Source organism: Salmo salar, chromosome 03 (genome assembly GCF_965601325.2).
Source record: "Salmo salar chromosome 03, fSalSal1, whole genome shotgun sequence".
NCBI classification, from domain to species: Eukaryota; Metazoa; Chordata; class Actinopteri; order Salmoniformes; family Salmonidae; genus Salmo; species Salmo salar.
This window is the reverse complement of record NC_138293.1, coordinates 46,847,337-46,861,412: the sequence shown is the minus strand read 5'-3', so window position 1 is coordinate 46,861,412 and position 14,076 is coordinate 46,847,337. Positions and strand designations below refer to the sequence as shown.

Below are 14,076 nucleotides of genomic sequence, written 5' to 3'. Positions count from 1 at the left end.
AAGGAATCCAAATCCGAGCTAGCCTGAAATGAGATTCAAGTGGATAACCAGGCTTCAAAAACACCAGTCACAAGTGTTGATGAACATTTGCATTTTAATATTGTTCAAAGGAATTTATAAAAAATAACAAATACATGGACATACTGACAAGGTTAAAATAAAACAAATTTAGATGGGGGAAAACACAGAATGGCATCTCACACATATCTGAGTATGTGTGAGAGTATGCAGTGGAAACAGTTTGCAGTCAGTTCTCTCTCCGTTTCCTGCCCGTCACTCATAGTTTACTCTCATGGTTTACATTTCCTTTTGCAACAGATATGCTGCTCATATGAAACCTCAAAATGGTAAATGGCTTACAAAAAAATACTTTATACGACAAAATATATGTACAGCGTAAACACTGCTTTGCTCCAAAATAAAATACAAATAAATGTCAGTTTCCTTTCATAGGTTAGAACAATGTAACATGTTGAAGCATAATGTAACAGATGTTTGAAAGTCCTGAAGAAATATGTTTTATGTTTTTGTGATCTGTATTTGACTTTATTTATGTAAGTACGCAGTTAAATCAACTACAAATACTGCAATCTACAGTAGGACAGAGTCATGAAATTGTATTCCTTACTCTCTATTGAATATGTACACATACGTATTGCGGACTACTTTAAGTGTAATAGGAATTCAACAGTAAAGATACTATCCACAATCAAGTAAAATGCTTTTGAATATCTGTTAGGTCCAAACATATACAGTACCAGTCAAAAGTTTGGAGACACCTCATTCAAGGGTTTTTCTTCATTTTTACTATTTTGTACATTCTAGAATAATAGTGAAGACGTCAAAACTATGAAATACCATATATTGAATCATGTAGTAATCAAAAAAGTGTTAAACAAAGATTCTTCAAGTAGCCACCCTTTGCCTTGATGACAGCTTTGCACAATCTTCGCATTCTCTCAACCAGCTTCCTGAGGAATGCTTTTCTGGAAGGAGTTCCCACATATACTGAGCACTTGTTGGCTGCTTTTCCTTCACTCTGCGGTCCAACTCATCCAAATCATCTCAATAGGGTCTGAGGTCGGGTGATTGTGGAGGCCAGCTCATCTGATGCAGCACTTCATCACTCTCCTTGGTAAAATTGCCCTTACACAGCCTGGATGTGTGTTTTGGGTCATTGTCCTGTTGAAAAACAAATTATAGTGCCACAAATAGCAAACCAAATGGGATGGCGTATCGCTGCAGAATGCTGTGGTAGCCATGCTGGACACTGACAGTGTCATCAGCAAAGCACCCCCACACCTCTTCCTCCATGCTTCACGGTGGGAACAAACATGTGGAGATCATCCATTCACCTACTCTGCGTCTCACAAAAACACAGCGGTTGGAACCAAAAATCTCAAATTTGGACTCATCAGACCAAAGGACAGATTTCCACTGGTCTAATGTCCATTGCTCGTGTTTCTTGGCCCAAGCAAGTCTTTTCTTCTTATTGGTGTCCTTTAGTAGTAGTTTCTTTACAGCAACTCGACCATGAAGGCCTGATTCACGCAGTCTTCTAAACAGTTGATGTTGAGATGTGTCTGTTACTTGAACTCTGTGAAGCATTTATTTGGGCTGGTCCTCATGAGAGACAGTTTCATCATAGAGCTTGATGGTTTTTGCAACTGCAATTGAAGAAACTTTCAAAGTTCTTGAAATTTTCCTGATTGACTTAAAGTAATGATGGACTGTCATTTCTCTTTGCTTATTTGAGCTGTTCTTGCCATAATATGGACTTGGTCTTTTACCAAATAGGGCTATCTTCTGTATACCACCCCTACCTTGTCACAACACAAGTGATTGGCTCAAAAGCATTAAGAAGTAAAGAAATTCCACAAATTAACTTTTAACAAGGCACACCTATTCATTGAAATGCATTCCAGGTGACTGCCTCATGAAGCTGGTTGAGAGAATGCCAAGCGTGTGCAAAGCTGTCATCAAGGCAAAGGGTGGCTACTTTGAAGAATATCAACAAAAAAATATATATTTTGATTTGTTTAACACTTTTTGGTTACTACATTTTTTAATGATTTTTGGGGGGTGGCAGGTAGGCCAGTGGTTAGAGTGTTGGGCCAGTAACCAAAAGGTTGCTGGATCAAATCCCCGCGCTGACAAGGTAAAAATCTGTCGTTCTGCCCCTGATTAAGGCAGTTAACCCACTGTTCCCCAGTAGGCTGTCATTGTAAATAAGAATTTGTTCATAACTGACTTGCCTAGTTTAAATGAAGGTTAAATGTTTAAAAAAAACATGATTCCATATGTGTTATTTCATAGTTTTGATGTCTTCACTATTATTCTACAATGTAGAAAATAGTAAACATAAAGAAAAACCCTTGAAAGAGTAGGTGTGTCCAAACTTTTGACTGGTATTGTATGCCAACAAGGATTTTTACAAGATATTTTCTCGGAATTGCACAGGCTCATGACACAATTTGTGGAACTTGCTTCTATTCTAAAGCTTGAAATTGTCCTGCCAATGACATTGAAAAGGGATCACACACTTGCATTTTTTGAAACAATAGAAGGCCCCATATACAAAGTACGTTTATATATGTCCATATTAAATGATAAATGCTAGTTTCACTCATTCATTTTGAATGGAATAGCCATTATATACAAACTAAATTAACTTATACAGTATATATTGTCTTAAAGTATGTTATGCACCTCTGTTGATGAAACTTTAAAAGCCTTTAAAGCCCCAGTGCAGTCAAAAGCATAATTTTCCTGTTTTATATACACTGCTCAAAAAAATAAAGGGAACACTTAAACAACACAATGTAACTCCAAGTCAATCACACTTCTGTGAAATCAAACTGTCCACTTAGGAAGCAACACTGATTGACAATACATTTCACATGCTGTTGTGCAAATGGAATAGACAACAGGTGGAAATTATAGGCAATTAGCAAGACACCCCCAATAAAGGAGTGGTTCGGCAGGTGGTGACCACAGACCACTTCTCAGTTCTTATGCTTCCTGGCTGATGTTTTGGTCACTTTTGAATGCTGGCGGTGCTTTCACTCTAGTGGTAGCATGAGACGGAGTCTACAACCCACACAAGTGGCTCAGGTAGTGCAGCTCATCCAGGATGGCACATCAATGCGAGCTGTGGCAAGAAGGTTTGCTGTGTCTGTCAGCGTAGTGTCCAGAGCATGGAGGCGCTACCAGGAGACAGGCCAGTACATCAGGAGACGTGGAGGAGGCCGTAGGAGGGCAACAACCCAGCAGCAGGACCACTACCTCCGCCTTTGTGCAAGGAGGAGCAGGAGGAGCACTGCCAGAGCCCTGCAAAATGACCTCCAGCAGGCCACAAATGTGCATGTGTCTTCTCAAACGGTCAGAAACAGACTCCATGAGGGCGGTATGAGGGCCCGACGTCCACAGGTGGGGGTTGTGCTTACAGCCCAACACCGTGCAGGACGTTTGACATTTGCCAGAGAACACCAAGATTGGCAAATTCGCCACTGGTGCCCTGTGCTCTTCACAGATGAAGCAGGTCCACACTGAGCACATGTGACAGAAGTGACAGAGTCTGGAGACGCCATGGAGAACGTTCTGCTGCCTGCAACATCCTCCAGCATGACCGGTTTGGTGGTGGGTCAGTCATGGTGTGGGGTGGCATTTCTTTGGGGGGCCGCACAGCCCTCCATGTGCTCGCCAGAGGTAGCCTGACTGCCATTAGGTACCGAGATGAGATCCTCAGACCCCTTGTGAGACCATATGCTGGTGCGGTTGGCCCTGGGTTCCTCCTAATGCAAGACAATGCTAGACCTCATGTGGCTGGAGTGTGTCAGCAGTTCTTGCAAGAGGAAGGCATTGATGCTATGGACTGGCCCGCCCGTTCCCCAGACCTGAATCCAATTGAGCACATCTGGGACATCATGTCTCGCTCCATCCACCAACGCCACGTTGCACCACAGACTGTCCAGGAGTTGGCGGATGCTTTAGTCCAGGTCTGGGAGGAGATCCCTCAGGAGACCATCCGCCACCTCATCAGGAGCATGCCCAGGCGTTGTAGGGAGGTCATACAGGCACGTGGAGGCCACACACACTACTGAGCCTCATTTTGACTTGTTTTAAGGACATTACATCAAAGTTGGATCAGCCTGTAGTGTGGTTTTCCACTTTAATTTTGAGTGTGACTCCAAATCCAGACCTCCATGGGTTGATAAATTGGATTTCCATTGATTATTTTTGTGTGATCTTGTTGTCAGCACATTCAACTATGTAAAGAAAAAAGTATTTAATAAGATTATTTCATTCATTCAGATCTAGGATGTGTTATTTTAGTGTTCCCTTTATTTTTTTGAGCAGTATATATTTCCACACTATGAGGTTGGAATAATACTGTGAAATAGTGAAAATGATGGTAATGCCCTTCTAGTGTAAGAGCTGTTTGGAAAGACCATCCTGAAATGTCAGCCTGTTTTGGTGGGAGGGGTTTTGGCATTCTATAGTGACATCATCATGCAGTAAATTAGTTACTAGACCAATAAGAAAGAGTTCCAAATCTCTCTGTCAATAACAGCTCACTCCCAGACTGTCCTAGCAAAATTATTGCTTGAGAAATTGCTCTTTGCTAATAAGCAATTTTTGTTTATTTTTGACCACTTTAAACAATCACAATATGGTACTTAATTGTTACCCAGAAATTATTTGATATTGAGATAAAAACATCTGCATTGGACCTTTAAAAAACTTCCAAAGCCTTATCAAAAACATATAATAAATTAAGAGTAAGTTGCTGACATTCCTGTGAACTAGATTATACTTAATCAATGTTTTTACTATCTAGTTCTTATCGGAAGTTATGACAACCTACTTAACTATTGACACATTATGTAAACCCAACTTCTCAGTCTCATCTTTCAGCCACAGAGAAAAGCAAGCCTCACACACAGCCACGCTCAACAAGCTCTCATATACGTATCATCCTCTACTCACAAAAACATCACATTTGGCGCTTAAATATGACCTAATCACTGCGCTTTCACAAAACAAGCATAAGGCCACACATGATGAACATAGGGAACTCAAACTCGGTCTATTTAAAAAAGAATGACATTCAGTGCTTCAGTGGTCCGATTCAGTAAGGCTTTCATCAGCCCCTTTTTTTTGGCACACGAGAACATGGGCACCCACGCATGCTGACGAACATACACACACGTGCACCATTAGAATGACTCTGGGTCCCACACACACACACACACACACACACACACACACACACACACACACACACACACACACACACACACACACACACACACACACAGTCTTGCATAACAACAACAATGTCCCTTGAGGCTTGTGTTGATGTTTTTTCCCCCTACATTCCAGTTGTGCATAAAGTCAATAGTGTCCTGTTTAGAAGAAAACCACCTACCACATATTCATCAAATTAAACTGTACATCAGATATCAGATCCAGATGAATGCCAAGTGTAAGTGTTCATTAAATATCTGAATGGGAAAGAAGATTAGAAAGATGGACTCTTTAGCACTGTTCATACCAAACCAGACCCTGTAATATCCCAGGTAATTTGGCACTTCCTGGGTCGGAAAACCCGCAAAGCCTCCCCTCAGTCCTCAACTATAACTCAGGACACTTAGCAACAATATCCTGGGTTTGGTATGAAAGGGGTTGTTGCTGTGACTACTTGAGGCTACCCAGTTTCTTGGGCGTGCCCTGTTTCTTGGTCTGCCACAGGTGAGGGGCGATGATGATGGCGTCTACACTAGCTGACATTGTCTTGGCAGGGATGTGGCTGAACTGCTTCCTGTCTGAGTTATACTTATACAGGCCCTCGATCATCTTGGCTGTGATGCTCTTGGGCCCGATGCCCGCCAGCTTGGTGATTTCCTCCGTCTCAGGGCAGTAGGTGTACACCGAGCGGAACTGGCAACCCGTGTCTCGGAACAAAACCAGGAAGTTGTTGGCCCCCGATCTCTCCATTTCCTGAAAGAGATAGTGGAGGAGAAGAAAGGAACAAATGTGAGGTAAAAGAGTGAAGTAAAATTAGAGAGAAAGAAACATATTGTGTACAGCAAATTGCCTACATCTATTATCTTATTCTTCTGTCCTTCGTTGACCTTGCCCGCCAGGCAGCAGTGGGCCAGGGCGTTCTGGATGATATGCTTGTTGGACTTAGCACTGGGCTCCTTGTACAGCTTCGGCCCTGAGGGAAGAAGCGAATACCAGCATAAGGAATGCAGTAACAAACAAACAGAAACTCACAACACAGCCTGTTCTACACATGGACTACATAGCTCTGGTATACTGCAAGAGTTTGGTCTCCTTTTGAAAGCAGAACACCGTGATTGTAGTGGAGCGGTCCGTACCTGTGTACTCTTGGTTGGAGGGAGTGGAGGAGGTTGTGGACTCGTTCTCCCAGTCCTTCTCTCCGTTACGAGATGGGCAGGACGACAGATTGCCCTCCGCAGAGTCTGGCCTAGCAGAGTCTGGCCTAGCAGAGTCTGGCCTAGGAATGTACACACACACACATATATACAGTACGAGTGACACATGCGTGGACACGCACACAATAACAGATACACATTCACACAAAAAAACAGACATAGACATATACACCACATATACACAGACACAGAGACATACAGAGAAACAGGGTCAGACATAGACACAGTTCTCCCAGGCAGCCTTCCCTGTTCCCTCATATTACATCATCCCCAGTGATCTCTGTGTCCCTGGATATGCTCAGAGGCATGCGCAGTAGAGCAAAGCTATTGTACAGTCCAATCATTATGGCTGCTAGGATATGGAGAAGAGACACTGCAGTATGCAACAGCAGCTTTAGGCAACTGTTCAGTGACAAGACAGAATACAACTGCAGCAGCCACACTCATGTCCCAGGCCCAGGCTCATTCATGTCCTAATTGGGGTTAGGGTTAGTGTGTACCCTAGTTCGAAGTCTCTGCATACAAAACAAAGGGCCTGTGGCTCCATGTGAGCCAGCATGGCTGTGGAAGTTACCGTGCCTGGGACGGGAGAGCGCCCGTCTGCTGCAGCTTGGATGGCTCTGACGCCAGGTCTAGTCTAGAGGTAACAACCACAGACAGCAGCTTAACGTAGAGCAGCTAGCATGGAGCAGCTAGCATGGAGCAGCTAGCATGGAGCAGCTAGCATGGAGCAGCTAGCATGGAGCAGCCTCGGAGCAGAGAAAGGGCAGAGTCGGTGAGGCAGGAGGCTGGGCATGTATGAAATGAGGCAGAAGCAGCTGCGGTACTGAGCGTCAGTTTTTGGTCTGTTTTAAAGGAGGTAATTGGCCAACACTTAACCCATACAGCATGACGTTGAAATAACACATCTAGGATGTGTCCTCTACGTCTCAGATCATACTCAGAATGAATGTTGGTGTACTGTATGTGGCTTGCTCAAACATGATTCAAAAATATATGTCTGCACATGGGATATTTAGATAGATTCTGTTAGGTATGGCTACAGGGAATTGTTCTCAAAGATATTACCTCAAGTAAAAGCAGATTGATTGATCAATCTGGACTGTGATGCACTGAGATGAAAGTCTAGATGAAAGTCTAGGTGAAAGTCTAGGCCCTAGGCTGGTCTAGGGAGGGACCTTACAAACCTTCCCTTTCTCTCTTTGGGAGAGCTTAAAAAGAAAGAGATATGGCCTCTCACAGTGCCTAGTTTACTGCTTCCGGGAGGTCCGTGCAAAACAGAGGGAAAAAACAGAGAGCGAGGAGGGAGAGAGGAATAGAGAAGATCAAGAGAGCGAAAACCGTTTTGGTTGCAATACCTAGACAAGTCATAAGACACATGAATGTCCTCTTGAAGAAGTATTCGTGCTTTTGATGCTCTGTAAAGGCTTTTTTTTGTATCGTAGCCAGCCTGGGTGCCAGTCTGTTTGTGCTTTAGTCAACTCTTTTGACGTTGTCATGCTAAAGGAGTTGGCTAAACTGTATGTCCTTTTTACAGATTTTCTCAATCGCAGTATTTTTTGGAACAATGTTGTCGAGTTCAAAACAGAGTCCACAAGACACAGAACTCTGAGGCCTTTTGAAAAACAGTAAATGTGTTTTCAAAACATAATTACCTTCTCAAAACATAAATACATTAATCAAAACTATATTATACCATCAAAATTGCAAATACATACAATAGAACACGACTGCCTGCAAACAGATGAACACTACCATAGTTATCTCTCGAGTCCAAGCAGAAAAAACAGAACATGTTTGGGACCAGTTTTTTTAAAAGTCCAACTAGATCAATTATACACCACTGGGCAAAAACTGGCTGAATCAACATTGGTTCCACGTCATTTCAACAACAAAAATTAAATGCGATGATGTTGAATCAACGTGAAAAATTGATTGGATTTGCAAAAAGTAATCAACGTAAGGGAATTGTTATTCACCCAACTTTTAACCTAAGTCCAATGACATGGTGACATTTTGTTGTTGAAATCACGTTAGTTGACAACTCAACCAAATGTAAATCAAAACTAGACATTGAATTGACGTCTGTGCCCACTGGGATTTCTTTGCAGTCACTATATCATGATGATCAAAATTGGAAGTACAACTATCCAAAGTTGTAGAATTATGGGAAATTACTGTCCTTTTATGCATATTTCACCAAACAATTTCATACACATCAAATTAAATACTATTTCTAATTTAAAAAAATGTATATAAAAAAAGCCCCCCAAAAGAGTGTGTTGGATTCATTCATCGGTATCATCCCAATCCAAGTCCATGTATTCAATACATAGGCTGGTTGGCTCATAGTTTTATAGACTTTCCATTGGCGCACAAACACAATCCACAACAGAAATAAGTGAAGGTGAATGCAATGGAAGAACAAAACTGGTCCTGTGTGGCTCAGTTGGTAGAGCATGGTGCTTGTAGCGCTAGGGTTGTGGGTTTGATTCCCATGGGGGACCAGTACTAAAATGTATGCACTCACTCTCGATAAGAGTGTCTGCTAAATAACTAAACTGTAAATATCAGTGTATTTGGAAAGTATTCAGGCCCCTTTTGTTACATTACAGCCTTATTCTAAAATGGATTAAATAATTTTGTTCCCTCATCAATCTACAAACAAAACCCCATAACGACGAAGTGAAAACAGGTTTTTAGACATTTTAGAAAATGTATAAAAATAAAAACAGAAATACCTTATTTACGTAAGAATTCAGACCCGTTGCTATGAGACTCGAAATTGAGCTCAGGTGCACCCTGTTTCCATTGATAATTAATGAGATGTTTCTACAACTTGATTGGAGTCCACCTGTGGTAAATTCAATTGATTGGACATGATTTGGAAAGGAACACACCTGTCTATATAAGGTCCCACAGTTGACAGTGTATGTCAGAGCAAAAACCAAACCATGATGTCAAAGGAATTGTCCGTAGAGCTCCGAGACAGGATTGTGTCGTGGCACAGATCGGGGGAAGAGTACCAAAACATCTCTGCAGCATTGAAGGTCCCCAAGAACACAGTGGCCTCCATCATTCTTAAATGGAAGAAGTTTGGAACCACCAAGACTCTTCCTAGAGCTGGCCGCCTGGCCAAACTGAGCAATCGGGGGAGAAAGGCCTTGGTCAGGTAGGTGACCAAGAACCCAATGGTCACTCTGACAGAACTCTAGAGTTCCTCTAGGTTGAACCTTCCAGAAGGACAACCATCTCTGCAGCACTCCACCAATCAGGCCTTTATGGTACAGTGGCCAGACAGAAGCCACGCCTCAGTAAAAGGCACATGACAGACCGCTTGGAGTTTGCCATAAGGCACCTAAGGACTCAGACCATGAGAAACAAGATTCTCTGGTCTGATGAAACCAAGATTAAACCGTTTGGCCTGAATGCCAAGAATCACTTCTGGAGGAAACCTGGCACCATCCCTACAGTGAAGCATGGTGGTGGCAGCATCATGCTGTGGGGATGTTTTTCAGCGGCAGAGACTGGGAGACTAGTCAGGATCGAGGGAAAGATGAACGGAGCAAAGTACAGAGAGATCCTTGATGAAAATCTGCTCCAGAGCGCTCGGGACCTCAGACTTGGGCAAAGGTTCACCTTCCAACCGGACAATGACCCTAAGCACACAGCAAGACAATGCAGGAGTGGCTTCGGGACAAGTCTTTGAATGTCCTTGAGTGGCCCAGCCAGAGCCCGGACTTGAACCCGATCGAACATCTCTGGAGAGACCTGAAAATAGCTGTGCAGCGACGCTCCCCATCCAACCTGACAGAGCTTGAGAGGATCTGCAGAGAAGAATGTGCAGAGAAGGTGTGCCAAGCTTGTAGCGTCATATAGGCTGTAACATAACAAAATGTGGAACAAGTCAAGGGTCTGAATTCTTTCTGAATGCACTGTATGCCTCTATCCACACCAAATCAAAGCTCTTAAATATAGGTCACAATGTTGGAGATGATGACAGTAACCCAACTTAATTCTCTGCATGTCCGAAACATTTGACAGTCCCTACTGCCTACATCTTTCACTATATTGCACATGTATGACACTGATGGGGTCATTTAAAATGTTAAACAATGTGTTAATATTCTGTGAACAAAACACTTAACAGTGAATTTTCTATTCACTGATGACATTTGCATTTAAAGTTTTGCAAAAGGTGGTCTAAGATATGCAAGTCAGGTACAAAGGCACATTTTGTATCAGAAGTTCTTTAAATGTATTTAAGCATTTGATCATTGCTGTTCTGCGATAGATACGTTTCAACACAGATCCAAAAATTGCTTGTACGTGATTGAGAAAATCTGTAATCAGGCAATTTCTGGCCTCACCTGGGGATCCTTTTATCTCCGGCGTTGCTGTCGTTGTCAACCAGGTTGAGGGAGGCCAGGGACATGCTGGAGACTGAGAACCCACGAGGTCGAGTACCTGGAGGTAAATACAGAAGACATGTTTGAGTGTGTGTGTGTGAATATATGTGTGTACTAAATACACATAAACAGCCTAAACTCAGCAAAAAAAGAAATGTTTCCTTTTTCAGGACCCTGTCTTTCAAAAGATAATTCGTAAAAATCCCCAAAACTTCACAGATCTTCATTGTTAAGGGTTTAAACACTGTTTCCCATGCTTGTTCAATGAACCATAAACAATTAATGAACATGCACCTGTGGAACGGTCGTTAAGACACTAACAGCTTACCGACGGTAGGCAATTAAGGTCACAGTTATGAAAACTTAGGACACTAAAGAGGTCTTTCTACTGACTCTGAAAAACACCAAAAGAAAGATGACAAGGGTCCCTGCTCATCTGCGTGAATGTGCCTTAGGCATGCTGCAAGGAGGCATGAGGACTGCAGATGTGGCCAGGGCAATAAATTGCAATGTCCATACTGTGAGACGCCTAAGACAGCGCTACAGGGAGACAGGACGGACAGCTGATTGTACTCGCAGTGGCAGACCACATGTAACAACACCTGCACAGGATCGGTACATCTGAACATCGCACCTGCGGGACAGGTACAGGATGGCAACAACAACTGCCCGAGTTACATTAGGAATGCACAATCCCTCCATCAGTGCTCAGACTGTCCGTAATAGGCTGAGAGAGGCTGGGCTGAGGGCTTGTAGGCCTGTTGTAAGGCAGGTCCTCACCGGACATGACTGGCAAAAACGTTGCCTATGGGCACAAACCCACTGTCGCTGGACCAGACAGGACTGGCAAAAAGTGCTCTTCACTGACGAGTCTCAGTTTTGTCTCACCAGGGGTGATGGTCGGATTCGCGTTTATCGTCAAAGGAATGAGAGTTACACCAAGGCCTGTACTCTGGAGCGGGATCAATTTGGAGGTGGAGGGTCGGTCATGGTCTGGGGCGGTGTGTCACAGCATCATCGGACTGAGCTTGTTGTCATTGCAGGCAATCTCAACGCTGTGCGTTACAGGGAAGACATCCTCCTCCCTCATGTGGTACCCTTCCTGCAGGCTCATCCTGACATGACCCTCCAGCATGACAATGCCACCAGCCATACTGCTCGTTCTGTGTGTGATTTCCTGCAAGACAGGAATGTCAGTGTTCTTCCATGGCCAGAGAAGAGCCCGGATCTCAATCTAATTGAGCACGTCTGGGACCTGTTGGATCGGAGGGTGAGGGCTAGGGCCATTCAAACTTGCAGGTGCCTTGGTGGAAGAGTGGGGTAACATCTCAAAGGAAGAACTGGCAAATCTAGTGCAGTCCATGAGGAGGAGATGCACTGCAGTACTTAATGCAGCTGTTGGCCACACCAGATACTGACTGTTACTTTAGATTTTCACCCCCCTTTGTTCAGGGACACATTATTACATTTCTGTTAGTCACATGTCTGTGGAACTTGTTCAGTTTATGTCTCAGTTGTTGAATCTTGTTATGTTCATACAAATATTTGCTGTAAATAAACGCAGTTGACAGTGAGAGGATGTTTCTTTTTTGCTGAGTTTGTGTCACAGGAGGTTTGTGGCACCTTAATTGGGGAGGACGGGCTCGTGATAATGTCTGGAGCGGAATAGTAGAATGGTATCAACAACATCCAACACATGGTTTCCATGTGTTTGATGCCATTCCATTCGCTCCGCTCCAGCCATTATCATGAGCCGTCCTCCCCTCAGCAGCCTCCACTGATATACAATGAGGGAAAAAAGTATTTGATCCCCTGCTGATTTTGTACCTTTGCCCACTGACAAAGAAATTATCAGTCTTTAATTTTAATGGTAGGTTTATTTGAACAGTGAGAGACAGAATAACAACAACAACAAAAAAACTGAAAAAAACGCATGTCAAAAACGTTATAAATTGATTTGCATTTTAATGAGGGAAATAAGTATTTCACCCCCTCTCAATTAGAAAGATTTCTGGTTCCCAGGTGTCTTTTATACAGGTAACGAGCTGAGATTAGGAGCACACTCTTAAAGGGAGTGCTCCTAATCTCAGCTTGTTACCTGTATAAAAGACACCTGTCCACAGAAGCAATCAGTCAGATTCCAAACTCTCCACCATGGCCAAGACCAAAGAGCTCTCCAAGGATGTCAGGGACAAGATTGTAGACCTACACAAGGCTGGAATGGGCTACAAGACCATCGCCAAGCAGCTTGGTGAGAAGTTGACAACAGTTGGTGCGATTATTTGCAAATGGAAGAAACACAAAAGAACTGTCAATCTCCCTCGGCCTGGGGCTCCATGCAAGATCTCACCTTGTGGAGTTGCAATGATCATGAGAACGGTGAGGAATCAGCCCAGAACTACACGGGAGGATCGTGTCAATGATCTCAAGGCAGCTGGGACCATAGTCACCAAGAAAACAATTGGTAACACACTACGCCGTGAAGGAGGGAAATCCTGCAGCACCCGCAAGGTCACCCTGCTCAAGAAAGCACATATACATGCTCGTCTGAAGTTTGCGAATGAACATCTGAATGATTCAGAGGACAACTGGGTGAAAGTGTTGTGGTCAGATGAGACCAAAATGGAGCTCTTTGTCATCAACTCAACGTGTTTGGAGGAGGAGGAATGCTGCCTATGACCCCAAGAACACCATCCCCACCGTCAAACCTGGAGGTGGAAACACCGCTCAAAGGGACGAACCTCCTTCCCTCAGTCAGGGCATTGAAAATGGGTCGTGGATGGGTATTCCAGCATGACAATGACCCAAAATACACGGCCAAGGCAACAAAGGAGTGGCTCAAGAAGAAGCACATTAAGGTCCTGGAGTAGCCTAGCCAGTCTCTAGACCTTAATCCCATAGAAAATCTGGTGGAGGGAGCTGAAGGTTCGAGTTGCCAAACGTCAGCCTCGAAACCTTAATGACTTGGAGAAGATCTGCAAAGTGGAGGGGGACAAAATTCCTCCTGAGATGTGTGCAAACCTGGTGGCCAACTACAAGAAACGTCTGACCTCTGTGATTGCCAACAAGGGTTTTGCCACCAAGTACTAAGTCATGTTTTGCAGAGGGGTCAAATACTTATTTCCCTCATTAAAATGCAAATCAATTTATAACATTTTTGACATGCGTTTTTCTGGATTTTATTGTTGTTATTCTGTCTCTCA

At 43.4% G+C, this 14,076-nt stretch overlaps 1 protein-coding gene across 1 annotated transcript in view; it reads right to left on the bottom strand.

The window, feature by feature from the left end:
* Positions 1 to 76: 76 nt before the first annotated feature.
* Positions 77 to 14,076, bottom strand: part of camsap2b (calmodulin regulated spectrin-associated protein family, member 2b) — an 82,896-nt gene continuing 68,896 nt past the window's right edge. Inside the window, exons 18-21 of the mRNA XM_082973100.1 lie at positions 10,835 to 10,907; positions 6,387 to 6,496; positions 6,105 to 6,223; positions 77 to 6,003 (exon numbers count right to left, since the gene is read on the bottom strand). Of these exons, the coding sequence (XP_082829226.1) occupies positions 5,701 to 6,003; positions 6,105 to 6,223; positions 6,387 to 6,496; positions 10,835 to 10,907 (605 nt within the window). The 3' untranslated portion in view covers positions 77 to 5,700. The remainder of the gene's footprint in view (positions 6,004 to 6,104; positions 6,224 to 6,386; positions 6,497 to 10,834; positions 10,908 to 14,076) is intronic.